The following is a 15011-nucleotide window of genomic DNA, read 5'->3' as shown; positions in this document are numbered from 1 at the left end:
CTCTATGGTAGGGTTAATGGTGGCCTCTAAGAGGGCTTACGCCCAAGGGGTACCTTCTCGGACTGCTGCTGCCAGTGCCCCCTTCCCTGTGTGAGCCCTTGCCGACCCATGCCTCCACAGGAGACCCTCCAACACTAGTAGGTAGTTTCGGTTCAGTCTCTTGTGGGGAGACTGTGCTCCTTTCCTCTGGGTCTTGGTGGGCACAAGAGTTCGTGCTCTCTAAGACTGGAGTCTCTGTTTACCCTAGTCCTGTTGGAGTCTAGTAATCAAATCCCACTGGCTTTCAAAGTTAGATTCTCAGGGGATTCCCAGTCCCTTTGTCAGATCCCCAGGCTGTGAAGCCTGATGTGGAGTTCAGAACCTTCACAACAGTGGGAGAGCTTTGGTATTATTGTTCTTCAGTTTGTGGGTCACCCGCCCAGTAGGTATAGAATTTGATTTTATTGTGATTGCGGCCCTCCTGCCGTCTTACTGCAGCATCTTTGTCTTTGGCCGTGGGGTATCTTCTTTTGGTGGGCTCCGGCGACCTCCTGTCAGCGGTCATTCAGCAGATAGTTACAGTTTTGCTCTCTCTCGCAGGAGATGAGCACGCGTCCTTCTATTCCACCATCTTGACCGGAACCTCAGTTTTCTTTACTAATGTTTTATAGTCTTCAGTGTAGAAGTTTTTCACTTCTTTGATGAAGCTTATATCTAAGTATTTTATTTTTGAGATTGCAATTTTAAAAAGTATTTTCTTTTCCAGTTTTCTTTCTGAGATTTCATTGTTGGTGTAAAGAAATGCAGCTGATTTCTGTCTGTTAATCTTGTATCTTGCTACCTTGCTGGATTCTTTTTTTAGTTCTAGAAGCTTTTGTGTGAGTCTTTAGGGTTTTCTATGTTACTGTTATTGTTCAGTCATGTCCAACTCTTTGCAGCCTCATGGAGTGCAGCATGCCCGGCTCCCCTGTCCATCACTCTCTCTTGGAGTTTGTTCAGATTCATGGTCATTGAGTTGGTGATGCTATCTAACCATCTCATCCTCTGCCACCCCCTTCTCCTTTGGTTGTCAATCTCTCCCAGCATCAGGGTCTTTTCCAATGAGTCAGCTCTTTGCATCAGGGGACCAAAATATTGGAACCTCAAGCATCGGTCCTTCCAGTGACTATTCAGGGTTGATTTCCTTCAGGGTTTGATCTCCTTGCATTCCAAGAGAGTCTCAAGAGTCTTCTCCAGCCCCACAATTTGAAAGCATTAATTCTTAAGCACTTAGCCTTCTTTATGGTCCAACTCTCACATCCATACATGATTACTGGAAAAACCATAGCGTTGACTATATGGATCTTTGTCAGCAAAGTTACATCTCTGCTTTTAATACACTGTTTAGGTTTGTCATAGCTTTCCTTCCAAGGATCAAGCATCTTTTAATTTCATGGGTGCAGTCAACATCCACAATAATTTTGGAGCCTAGGAATAATAAAATCTGTCATTACTTCTGCTTTTTCCCCTTCTGTTTGTCATGAAGTGATGGAACCAGATGCCATGATCTTAGTTTTTTGGATGTTGAGTTTTAAGTCAGCTTTTTCACTCTCCTGTTTTACCCTTATCAAGAGGCTTTTTAGTTCTTCTTCACTTTCTGCCCTTAGAGTGGTATCATGTGTGTATCTGAGATTGTTGATATATCTCCTGGCAGTCTTGATTCCAGCTTGTGATTCATCCAGCCCTGTATTTGCCATGATGTACTACTCTGCATATAAGTTAAATAAGCAAGGTGACAATATACAGCCTTGTACTCCTTTCCCAATTTTGAACCAGTTCATTGTTCCATGTCTAGTTCTAACTGTTGCTTCTTGACCTGTGTACAGGTTTCTCAGACAGGTAAGGTGGTCTGGTATTCCTATCTCTTTAGGAATTTTCCATAGTTTGTTGTGATCCACACAGTCAAAAGCTTTAGTGTAGTCAATGAAGTAGGTGTTTTTCTGGAATTCCCTTGCTTTCTCTGTGACCCAGTATGACCCATGTTGGTGATCTGATCTCTGTGAGAGAGTCACTTCCTAGGCAGGTTGATAAGGAGTCTAGGGGTCCCCAAGGAGAGAGGGGTCTGGAATTCTCAAGGAGGAAGAAAGGACAAACTTTTTTTCTTTCTCCACATTCCTTAGGATTATATAACAATAATGTATCCTGCCTGAGGACAGTCTCTGGATTAAACCTTCTGGCTAATTCTGTTATCTTAAAATGTAAATTATGGGAGTAGGTCTGATGAGGTCTTTACAACCTCCAGACATTCTTTGGATTATATAACTTCATTGTTAACACTAGCAAGCAGGTGCTCTTTCTGCTCCCTTCTGATGCCTATGTCAGAAGCTTTCTCTGTCTCCTTTATACTTTAATAAAACTTTATTACACAAAAGCTCTGAGCGATCAAGCCTCGTGTCTGGCCCCGGATTGAATTCTTCTCCTCCGGGGGCCAAGAATCCTGGTGTCTTTGCGTGATTCAACAACAACCTTTCATCTGGTTTCTCTGCCTTTTCTAAATCCAGTTTGTATATCTGGAAGTTTTCAGTTGATGTACTGAGGAGTCCTAGCTTGAAGGATTTTGAGCATAACCTTTCCAGGATGGGAAAAGGTCAGTTTTTCATTCCAATCCCAAACAAGGGCAATGCCAAAGTGTTTTCTATATATAATATCATATCATCTGCATACAATGGCAGTTTTACCTCTTTCCTTCCAATTTGGATACTCCCCCCCCCCTTTATTTTTGTCTTACTGATAAGCCATGGCTAGGTTTTCCTCTACTGTATTGAATGAAAGAGATGAGAGTGAGCATCCTTGTTTCATTCCAGATGTTAGCAGGAAGACTTTCAACTTTTCACCACTGAGTATTATATTAACTGTGGATTTGTCACAAATAGCTTTTATTGTCTTGAGATGTGTTCCCTCTGTATCCAGTTTGGTAAGACTTTTTATCATGAATGGATGTTGCTTTTTGTCAGATGTTTTTCTCTGCATCTGTTGAGATGATCATGTGGTTTTTGTCTTTTCTTTTGTTTGTGTCTTCTATCACATTGATTGATTTGCTTTTGTTGAACCAATCTTATAAACTTAAGATGAATCCCACTTGATTGTGGTGTGTGATATTTTTTATGGGTTGTCGGATTCAGTTTGCTAATATTTTGTTGAGAATTTTTGCATCCATATAGAGGCAGCCCATCCCTGGGATTTTCCAGGCAAGAGTACTGGAGTAGGGTGCCATTGCCTTCTCCGAAACCAAAGACATTGGCCTGTAATTTTCTTTTTGATGGTGTCTTTGTCTGGTTTCTGTATCAGGGTTGAAAGTGTTTCCTGCTCTTCCATTTGTTGGAAGAGGATCAGTGTAAGTTCTTTATATGTTTGATAGAATTCTCCTGTGAAGCTGTCTGGTCCTGGACTTTTGTAGAATGCTTTTTCGTTTTAAAATAATTTTATTTGTTTTTGGTTGTGCTGGGTCTTTGTTGCTGCTTGGGCTTCTCTCTGGTTGCAGTGAGTGGAGGCTACTCTGGTTGCTGTGTGCAGGCTTCAGTAGCTGTGGCTCACTAGTTGTGGTGCTCAGCCGTAGTTGCTCCTCAGCGTGTGGCATCTTCCTGGGCCAAGGATCAAACCCGTCTCCTTTATTGGCAGGCAGATTCTTTACCTCTGAGCCACCAAGGAAGCTGTATAGAGTACTTTTTAATTACAGATTCTGTTTTGCTTCTAGTGATTGATCTATTTCTTCTTGATTCAATTTTAGTGGAGTATATGTTTCTAGAAACTTGTCCATTTCTTTTAGGTTGTCGAATTTGCTGCCATGTAATTGTTCATAGTATTCCCTTAGGTTTTTTTTGTATTTCTGCAATATCAGTTGTTACATCTCCTTTGACATTTCTTATTTTGTTGATTTGGATTCTCTATTCTTCCTGGTCAGGCTGGTCAGGCTGGCCAGAGGTTGTTAGTCTTGTCTATCCTTTCAAAGAACCAGGTCTTGGTTTTATTGAATTTTTTTTTTCTCATATTTAAAAAAAAAATTTGTATTTTACTCTTTTTCTTTCAGATTTTTATCATTTCCTTCTTTTGGCTGATTTTAGGTTTTCTTTTCCTTTTTTTTCCCCTGATTTCTTAAAGTGGTAGTTTAGGTTGTTTGTTTGAGATTTTTCTTGTTTTTGAGGAAGGAATGTATCACTATGGACTTCCCTCTAAGAACTACTTTTGCTGCATTCCAGAGATTTTGCATGGTTGTGTTTTCATTGTCATTTGTCTCAAGGTATTGTAAAATTCCCTTTATAATTTCGTCATTGACCCATTGGTTTTTTAGTAGCATGTTGTTTAATCTCCAGTAATTTTTTTTTTCTCATTTTTTTTTCTGTGGTTAATTTCTAGTCTCATGCTGTTGTGGTCAGAAAAGATGCTTGAGATAATTTCTGTACTCTTAAATTTGCTGAGGCTTGTTTTTTGTCGTAGTATGTGATCAATCCTAGAGAATGTTCAGTGTGCGCTTGAAAAGAATGTGTATTCTGGGATTTTTTTGGCTGTAATGTCCTGAAAATATCAATTATGTCTGTTTTATTGTATCACTTAGGATTTTTGTTTCCTTACTGAGTCTGTCTAGAAGATCCGTCCATTGATGTGAGTGTGGTGTTACAGTCTCTTATTATTGTATTCCTGTCAGTTTTTTCCCGTATGGGTGTTAGTATTTATTTTATGTATTTGGATGCTTGTATCTTAGGTGCATATATGTTGTGTAAAATCCTTTTCTTGTATTGATCCTTTTGTCATTGTATAGTATCTTTCTTTATCTTCTTTATGGCCCTTTTTTAAAAGGAATTGAATCACATGCATTTATTTCTTTTTGGATATGCTGGGTCTTCATTGCTGTGTGGGGGCTTTCTCTGTCTAAGGTGGGCAGCGGTTCCTCTCCAGTTGCGGTGTGTTGGCTTCTCATTCAGTGGTTCTCTTGTTGAAGAGCCTGGGCTCTAGAGCTACAGACTCAGTATGTGCAGTGCACATAGGCCTAATGGCCTTGCAGCCCGTGTGGTCTTCCCATTCCAGGGATCAAGCCCTTGTCCTCTGCATTGACATATGAGTGTTTAACCCATGGACTACAAGGGAAGTCCTGTGGCCTTTGTTTTAAATTCTGTCTTGTCTGATACAAGTATTGTAATCCCTGCTTTTTTGTCATTTCTGTTAGCATGAAATATCTTTTTCCATCCTCTCACTTTGAATCTGTGTGTGTTCTTTGCCCTGAAGTGGTTATCTTTAGGTATATTGTAGGCTCTTGTTTTTTTTAATCCAATCTGCCACTGTCTTTTGATTAGAGCATTTAGTCCATTGACACTTAAGGTAATTATTGATGCTGCTGCGTTGCTTCTGTCGTGTCCGACTCTGTGCGACCCCATAGACGGCAGCCCACCAGACTTCCCGTCCCTGGGATCCTCCAGGCAAGAACACTGGAGTGGGTTGCCATTTCCTTCTCCAGTGCGTGAAAGTGAAGTAGCTCAGTCATATCCGACTGTAGTGACCCCATGGACTGCAGCCTACCAGGCTCCTCCATCCATGGGATTTTCTAGGCAAAAGTACTGGAGTGGGGTGCCATTGCCCCCACTTATTGATAGATATGTATTTATTGCCATTTTAAACTGCATTTTCCTCTTGATTTTATATTTCTTTGTTCCTTTTTGTTTTTCCTGTTGTGCTTTGATTTTTTTTTTTTTTTTGTATTATACATATGTTCTTTTTGGTTTTTGTGAATCTATTTTATGTTTTTGATTGTGGATACTCTGTTTTTCAAGTATGTCAACCCCTTCCTTATGTATTTCTCTTAGACTGGTAGTCATATAGGCTGAAAGATATCCTAGGAGGAAAACTACATTTTCTTACTTTCCTCGTCCACATGTTATGATTTTGATGTCCCGTTCTACATCTTCATGTTCATCCTTTTGTTCTTCATTGTGTTATCATCACTTTAATAGAAGTTTAAAAAAATTTTTTATATGTGTAATGGTTTAAGTGATTTACTTTCCAGTTTTGATTTTCTCTTATAGATTCTTATTTTCTTTAAAGATTTGGAGAACATCTTCCAATATTTCCTTTAAGATAGGTTTAGTAGTGCTGTGTTCTTTTAGCTTATGCCTGTCTGAGAAATTCTTTATCTCTTCTTCTTTTCTAAATTATAATCTTGCTGGGTAGAGTATTCTAGGTTGTGAATTTTTCCCTTTCAAGACTTGGACTGTATCTTGCCACTCCCTTCTGGCCTGTTGTGTTTCTGTACAGGTGATAAACCTGCTGCTGCTGCTGCTAAGTCACTTCAGTCGTGTCCGACTCTGTGTGACCCCATAGACGGCAGCCTTATGAGGGCTGCTTATAATTAAATCTTTTTTTCTTTCTGCCTTAAGAATTTTCTCTTTAACTTTTGCCATTTTTATATATATATAGTCTTAGTGCAGATCTGTTTGGGTTTATCTTATTTGGGATCTCCTGTGCTTCTTGTTAGGGCTTCCCAGATGGCTCAGTGGGTAAGGAATCCACCTGCAATGCAAGAGTCAGAGGAGATGTGAGTTCATTCTCTGGGTTGGGAAGATCCCCTGGAGGAGAGCATGACCACCCACTCTGGTATTCTTGCCTTGAGAATCCCATGGACAGAGCAGGATATCTGTTTCCTTTTATAGGTTTGGGAAGTTTTCAGCCATGATTACTTCAGATAATTTTAGACCCCCTTCTGGTAGCCATCTTATTGGTGGACTTGCATGCCTTATACTATCCCATAGGTCTCTTATATTGCTTTAATTTTTTTCATTTGGCTTTCTATCTGCTGTCCTGATTGAGTGATTTCCGTTATTTTATCTTCCAGGGCACTTATTCATTATTCTGCATTGTTTATTCTGCTGTTCATTGGTTTTAGCTCAGCCTTCATCTCTGCAAATAAATTTTCTAATTGCTCTTGGTTCTCTGTAGTCCTTTATTTCTTTTTACAGTAGTCTGCATTTCTGTTGATAGCCTTTCTTAATTCCTTCAGTATTTTCATTACCTCCTTTTTGAAGTTGATGTTTATTAAAAGAGGTCTGTTTCATTGTTCTTTTGGGGGATTTCTCTTGGTCTTTTAATTGAGAATGGTTCTTCTGCGTATTCATTTTACTTATACTTTTCTCACTCAAGTTTAGGAAAACTAGTTATATACTGTGGCCTTGTAGGGCTGTTTATATGTGAGGTTGTCCCTTTGTAGCTTGTCTAGGATTAATACATTTGATATGAGGGCACTTGCTAGTATGGATGCCTAGAGCCTCTTTCTTCAGTGTGTACTGGTTTTTATCCCCTTGATGGGAGTGTACATATGCAGGAGCTTACTGCCCAATCCTGAGGTTTGCCGTGGTGGCCCAGGGGCACCCCTGGGGCAGGCGATGGGAACGGATGTGGCTCGTGACTATTCTGGAGTCTGTTCAGGCAGCAGTAGGAGCTTGTGACTGCTCTTGGGTTCTGGGAGGGAGGTGGTGGGGGCTTGCAACCATTCTTGATGTCTGGAATGGAAGTGGTGGGGGCTGAAGAGCACTAGAAGCCCACGCTGCAGGCAGTGTCCTGTCCGCTGCTAGTACGCACACTGGGGAAAGGGCTGTAATCCGGGTCCTACCCCTCTTCTCGTTGCACCCCCTAAACAATGGCAGCTAGCCTCTGAGGTTGCCCAGGCTTCCTTTGAGTTGAGCTCAGACTGGATTCCAGCCCCACGCTCCGGGATGTTTCTACAGGGCCAACCGCAGTTCTCTTTGGTTCTGATCTCTGAAGCCCGCCTGTCAGCACTCAGTCCCTGTCCGCACCAACAGAAGAGCATCTGAGGCTAGGGAGTGCAGGTTGGCAGCACCGACCATCTGCGGTTTTCCCTCTGGCCTGACTATACAAATGAGCTGCACATTCTTCTCTGAGACTCAGAAACTCCCCTTATGTCCTGGCCAATCTCCTGCCAGTGAGGGAGGTTCACAGGGTGCAGGAACCTTTCCTCTTTCATGGCTCCCTTCCACAGGTGCAGGTCCCATCCTGATTCCTTTCTCTTCTTTCTTTTTGTTCTGTTTTCCTACCTGGTTATGTGGAGATTTTCTTAACCTTTCAGAAGTCTGAGGTCTTTTGCCAGCTTTACAATAGATACTCTGTGAGAATCATTCTACATGTAGATTTATTTTTGATGTTTGTGGGAGAAGGTAAACTTCAAGTCCTACTATTCTTCCATCCTGATGGCTCCCCTGTATGTCTTTTTTGGAGAAATGTCTAGTTAGATTTTCTGTCCATTTTCTGATTGGGTTGTTTGTTGATAGTGAGCTGCATGAGCTGTTTGTATATTTTGGAAGTTAATCCCTTGTCAGTCACATTATTTGCAGATATTTTCTCCCATTCTGTGGGATGAATTTTCCTTTTGTTTATGGTTTCCTTTGCTCTGCAAAAGCTTTGAAGTTTAATTAGGTTCCATTTGTTTTTGTTTTGATTAGTCTAAGAGGTCGGAGAAGGTAATGGTACCCCACTCCAGTACTCTTGCCTGGAAAATCCTATGGACGGAGGACCCTGGTGGGCTGCAGTCCATGGGGTCACTAAGAGTTGGGCATGACTGAGCGACTTTACTTTCACTTTTCACTTTCATGCACTGGAGAAGGAAATGGCAACCCACTCCAGTATTCTTGCCTGGAGAAGCCCAGGGACAGAGGAGCCTAGTGGGCTGCTGTCTAGGGGGTCGCACAGAGTCGGACACGACTGAAGTGACTTAGCAGTCTAAGAGGTAGCCCTAAAAAGATACTGCTGCGATTTATGTCAAAGATTGTTCTGCAACAGTTTTCCTCAAAGAGTATTGTAGTATCCGATCATACAGTTAGGTCTTTGATCCATTTTGAGTTCATTTTTGTGTACGGTATTAGAGAATCTTCTAATCTCATTCTTTCACATGTCACACACTAATTTTCCCAGTACCACTTATTGAAGAGACTGCCTTTTCTCCATCATATATTCTTGCCTCCATTGTTGTAGGTCAGTTGACCATTGGTATGTGGGTTTATTTCTGATCTTTCTAGCCTGTTCACTTGATGTGTAAGTTTGTGTTTGTGTCATTATGTACTGTTTTGATTACTGTAGCTTTATAGTATAGTCTGAAGTCAGGGAGCTCTGTTTTTCTTTCTCAGTATTCTTTGGTTATTTGTGGTCTTGCTATATTTTGAATAGCATATAATAATCTCATTCATTTTTTAAAATTTTTGATAAGTAAAATTGCTTGAATATTTTCTTTTCAGAAGTAATATTCTGATACTTATTAACGTAGCATGATTTTCCTCTTTTTACCTTCAAAGGTTGCTCAAGAAACAGATGTTAGAGCCCAGATTCGTCTACAGTTTCGTGATGTCAATGGAGAAGTTGTGGCTGTGCAGAGATCTATGCTTTGTACTCAAAAAAGCAAAAAGACAGAATTTAAAACCTTGGAAGGAGTCATTACTAGAACAAAGTAGGTGTTTATTTTATATTTGAATGTCTGATCCTTTTTGTCTTTCGGTCTACAAACCTGTATGTTTTTATTCTACATTTTAAGTTTAAGGGAACTTATTATTTTTTTGCTTTTTAAAAGTATTTCAACATAACTGTGCTTACAGAAATACACTCATATGGGTTAATAGAATACACAATTTGGACCAAAGTCCTGGTACAAGGTTTGCTTGGAAAAGAAAAAAAAAAAGCACCAAAGGATTTGCAGTCTGGTTTTTTAATCTATTCAAAATGGAACTTATTAATTTTTTAACAGACTGTATCTTTAAACCTGTTTTAGTTTCTTAGCACAACTGAGCAGAAAGTAGAGTTTCATCCTGTCTCTACACCTGCACAGCCCTATCCACTATCATCATTTAATTTTTTATTTTATACTATTTATCAGTTAAACAGAGTGATCCCATTAAAGATTTAGTAATAATGGTCCATTCCTTTGAGTAAATTTATGGACAGTTGCTGAATTGAAGGTGCATAATCACTCAAATATAGATTGAATGAGTGAAAAGTGGTAGTAATCATGTCTATAGGGAAAGATGAGGTAAGCAGACAGGTAGGAAAGCATATTGTCCCTTTCAGCTGTTGTCATTCTGTTAAGGGCAGGTATCATCTTGTAATGGGTTTGGATGTTGGAATTAGGCTGCCCTGAGTTCAAAGCTTTATCCTTATTGAGCAAATTATTTATCATCTTATCCCTTTCATTTATTAATTTGTTAAACTAATTAAATAATCTGTTAACCAATAATGTGTAGCACCTATTATGTGCTAGAGAAGGTGGCTTTTAAACACACTCAGGTCTCTCCTACAAGCTCAGGTTTCGTTTTACTTCAATTATAGTCTGTCTTCATCTTCCCCTTTATGGTCAGGTTTTTTTTTCAGAAGTTATTGATACTCACTATCTCCATTTCTTCACTTCCTCCTGACTCCTTCTCTTCCCCCATTCTTGTATTGAAACAGCTACAACTGTCACAACCTCTGTATTAATTAGAATAATGCTATTGGGCTTCCCTGGTGGCTCAGAGGGTAGAGTCTGCCTGCAATGCAGGAGACCTGAGTTTGATCCCTGGGTCAGGAAGATCCCCTGGAGAAGGAAATGGCAGCCCACTCCAGTATTCTTGCCTGGAGAATCCCATGGACAGAGAGGCCTGGTGGACTACAGTCCATGGGATCACAAAGAGTCGGACATGACTGAGCGACTTCACTTCACTTCACTTTACCAGATAGACCTTGCAGTGAGTCTCTATTTTTTAATATGTAGAATATGGCTTCGTTATCACTGTAGATATCTTAGAAAGACGTTAGGGGTTGAAGTAAAGGACATAAAATGCTTAATGTGTCATTGGGACTTGTGTATTAGTTTTCTGTGATTGCTGCAACAAATCACAAACTTAATGGCTTAAAACAGTGCAAACTTATAGTTCTGTAGTTTAGCCAAATCGGATCTCACTGGCTTAAAATCAAAGTCTTATATGCATATGTCAAAAGTAAAAGCCATTGTACAGTTTTAATATGTGAAGTTTATTATGAGTAATTTGAAAATATTTTAAAATATTTAAAATTGTAATAAAATACACTTAACATCAGTTTCCAAAAATAAAGTCAGATGAGGAACAGTCCACTTAGCCATGTAAACTAACGCATTTAAAAATTCCAGGAATTAGAATATAACTATCCTGGAGGGTCTGTGTATAACTCAGTAAATGGTAGCTGTTAATCACTTCTTGAAAATTTTTTTCTAAACACAATATTTTTGCCTCTTTCTCTCCCTCACTCACATCCTACCCAGTCAGTTGTTTGGAGTTCCATAGGCTCTGTCTTAGATCCTCTCCTGTTTTTGCTCTACATTCTCATTCTTCTTCATTTTATTTGTACATATTTGTCAGGTGAGTGTGTATGCTCGGTTCTGTCTCATCACAACAAAGATTTGGAGTGACGGACATTAAAACCCCCGGCGCATCACAGCTCTCGGGTCTTGGACAGACTGTGTTATAGCTCTTAGACAAATCATTGTTACAGCTCTATTTTATTTAGAAAATAGCAAGAGAATCCTCAAGGTGTGAGGGCATGCCAACCCAAAGACATGAAGAGAAGAGAGTGGGGAAGCATGCCAGTGCGCAGGAGAGGGAGAGAGAGAGAGCGCCCTTTGGCCCCTCTTTTTATGTGTTTTTCCCTCCCCCTGGGTCTGCCCTATGCAAATTGGGCTAGCCAGGAGTGCTATTTGTTCTACCTGAAGTCCTCACTCTGGTCCTCTGACCTTTCTTTGACTTTCCTTTGTTCTATTTTCACGGGCTTTTCCCTTCCTTGTCTTTTAGCCACCGCCATTTTGGACTCCTGTTTCCTATTCTAACTACCTAACATATTCATATATATTTGTAGGTGACTCATACGTGAATGTCTCTAGAGTAGACCCCTGATTCCAGACCCATGTACCGAGCTGTCTCTTTCATTTTCTACCAGTTCTTCCAAAGAAACCTCAGTTTCAACGTATTCAAAACCAAGCTCATGATCCTTTCCCCCTTGGCTCCCTGTTAGAAAGCCGCCTACAACGTCCTGATCTGTCTTTGTCCATTCTGTCCCCCTACAAAACATTTTCAGTACATTCAGTGCAACATTTTCAGAATACATACAGAAATGACAGTAAAGACAGACATTACCTCTACTGACTGTATACAAGACAGAAGGTTTGAAGGAAAATGGTCAGTTTACCCTTCTGAAGAAAGGTACTGAGAAACCACTTGGAATCCAAGGCTAGGGATGCTCCTGGCCCCAGGTGTAATGAAATAGGGAACTTACTTAAAAGGCCCTGAGGCAATCCTGTTTTGACTGTTCTGTCCTTGTGACCCTAGAACTTAGATCTGTTGATTAGGAATCTTCCTAGGATTTATTTGGATGGGCATCACTAAGGTTTGCCTTTATACTCTTTTTATTGTGTCTTTTACTAAACAGTCCCTTATCTAACCGGCACAGTATCAATATTTTTTTAAGTACCTCTGCCTGTCTGCTGTGCATTAGCATGCTTTATTCTTTTGAGTCTCTTATTTTCCGTATTTAAAAATTTTGAGGATGGAAGATAGTTTATTTTCGTGTATGTATTGCCTATAAATGTTTTCCAACTACATAAAAAAAAATTCCAGCACCTGTTCCCTACCACCCTGTTTTACATACTTTTTCATTTCACTTTTACATACTGAAACATTTGAGAGTTGTACTTTTTAGTATTAGAAGGCCATCCACTGGGGATGGATGAGGGGGATTTTTTTGGCTTTTTTGTAAGTACAGGCACGAAGATTTAATTAAGTAACAGACTAGATACAGTTGAACGCCATTTTACATAAATTCTTGATTTTCCTTTTCTGCAGGCATGGTGAAAAGGTCAGTCTCAGCTCCAAATGTGCAGAAATTGACCGAGAGATGATAAGTTCTCTTGGGGTTTCCAAATCTGTGCTAAATAATGTCATTTTCTGTCACCAAGAAGAATCCAATTGGCCTTTAAGTGAAGGAAAGGCTTTGAAGCAAAAGTTTGATGAGATTTTTTCAGCAACAAGGTTTGTAACCTGTAATTAGATTTTGTAGTCCATTAAGTTATTGAGCCAGAATTGCAATTTGGATGCTTCTTTTTCTAAACAGAAAGTCAAGCAATCATACCACTTATCCAGTGGAAACCAGCGGGCATATTTCCTTTCAGTTTTCTTTCTTTTCATCGTTATTCACTTGGTTGACAGAATATATGTAACATTTGTACTTACTATTATGTCATAAGCATTTTCTGAGTTATTAAAAACTCTTTGTGAATGTTATCTTAATGACTGCATAATTTCCATTGTTTGAATATACTATAGTATGCTTACCAAGAAATTTGATTTTTATTTAATATCTTCAAAGGTACATAAAAGCCTTGGAAACACTTCGGCAGGTACGGCAGACACAAGGTCAGAAAGTAAAAGAATGTCAAACAGAACTAAAATATCTGAAGCAAAACAAAGAAAAAGCTTGTGAGATTCGTGATCAGATTACTAGTAAAGAAGCCCAGTTAACATCCTCGAGGGAAATTGTCAAATCCTATGAGAATGAACTTGATCCATTGAAGGTAATTTGATCTCTCGTATGCTGAGGAGAAGGTCACCATTTATCTATCTCTTACCCTAAAAGTACTTATTTTTCTGTGAATGGTGTGTGTATTTCTTGAAAAAATGATCAGAGACTGTATGTTATGGTTATGTCTTAGGTCTGTGTTAAGATAGTCCTAAAGTTGCCTGAAGATCTTGCATTTGAAGGTAAACAAATTTGTAGTATTGTATTAATGAGTCATGTCACTAGTTTTTAACAGTGTAATGACTCAACCTTACAGTTCTGTATTCTTCAGAAGATTATTTTTTTAATCATTTATTTACAGTTGCACTGAGGCTTTGTTGCTGCATGCAGGCTCGCTCTAGTTGCTGTGAGCAAGGGCTGCTTTTTGTTGCAGCGCACAGGCTTCTCACTGCGGTCACTTCTCTCGTTGTGAAGCACAGGCTGGAGGTGCATGGGCTTCAGTAGTTCAGCATGCAGGTTCAGTAGCTGGTGGCTGTGGGCTCCGGGGCGGGTAGGCTTCAGTGGTTCAGCGTGCAGGTTCAGTAGTTGGTGGCTGTGGGCTCTGGGGCGGGTAGGCTTCAGTAGCTGTGGCCGTGGGCTCGGTAGTTGCGCCTCTCAGGCCCTGGACCACAGGCTCTGTAGTGGTGGTGTGTGGGCTTAGTTGCTCTGTGGCATGTGGGATCTTCCCGGACCAGAGATTGAACATGTCCCCTGCATTGGCAGGTGAATTCCCAATCACTCTACCACCAAGGAAGTCCAAAAGAGATTATTTTTTAATTAACAGGTCTTTCTTTGCAGTTTTTATAATTTGTAGGATGTTCTCGACATTGTGCAAAATTTGAAATTGATGTGTAGCGTGTTGATATATTTACAAATGAGTTAGATTTCTAAATTCTGTGATTGGTAAGCAAGACTTTAACGGAATCCCATTCACTCGTTTCACAAGCATTCATTAAGTGTTTCCAGTGTGTCAGGGTATACTATGTTTGGAGCTACAGGTGCAGAGAGAACAACAGTAGTGTCCTTCCCATTTAAGGTATTACTGGTCTAAAAAAAAACAGTTTTTTTAATGGCTTTTTAAAGTAGCAGATAGAGGAAAGTTAAAAAAAATTTTTTTAATTATTTGGTTTTTTAAAACTCTTATAAATACTGGTATAGATATTTGAATTGTAATCTGAAAATAGCTTGGTTTTCTGTCCCAGTGCCTATTGACATGAATGCATCCTTTAGTGAGTATTTATTCTTTTGAGCATAACACTGTGCTAGGTACTCTTGAGGATTGTTGTTGTTGATCAGTCGCTAAGTCATGTCCAACTCTTTTGACCCCATAAACTGCAGCATGCCAGGCTTCTCTGTCCATCACTATCTCCCTGAGTTTGCTCAAGCTCATGTCCGTTGAGTCAGTGATACCATCTAGTCATCTCATCCTCTGTCACCCCCTTGTTCTC

At 39.8% G+C, this 15011-nt stretch overlaps 1 protein-coding gene across 4 annotated transcripts in view; it reads left to right on the top strand.

Annotated features, from left to right (window-relative positions):
* RAD50 (RAD50 double strand break repair protein) overlaps window positions 1-15011 on the top strand; it is a 252253-nt gene that overhangs the window by 171221 nt on the left and 66021 nt on the right. For all 4 annotated transcript variants that reach the window (XM_059888479.1, XM_059888481.1, XM_059888480.1 and 1 more), the window contains 3 exon segments: window positions 9306-9457; window positions 12852-13037; window positions 13375-13579. In XM_059888479.1, the coding sequence (XP_059744462.1) occupies window positions 9390-9457; window positions 12852-13037; window positions 13375-13579 (459 nt within the window). In that variant the 5' untranslated portion in view covers window positions 9306-9389.

This window comes from Bos taurus, chromosome 7, assembly GCF_002263795.3.
Source record: "Bos taurus isolate L1 Dominette 01449 registration number 42190680 breed Hereford chromosome 7, ARS-UCD2.0, whole genome shotgun sequence".
Lineage (NCBI taxonomy): Eukaryota > Metazoa > Chordata > Mammalia > Artiodactyla > Bovidae > Bos > Bos taurus.
Note: the sequence above shows the minus strand (reverse complement) of the source record. Positions and strands in the feature narration are given on the sequence as shown.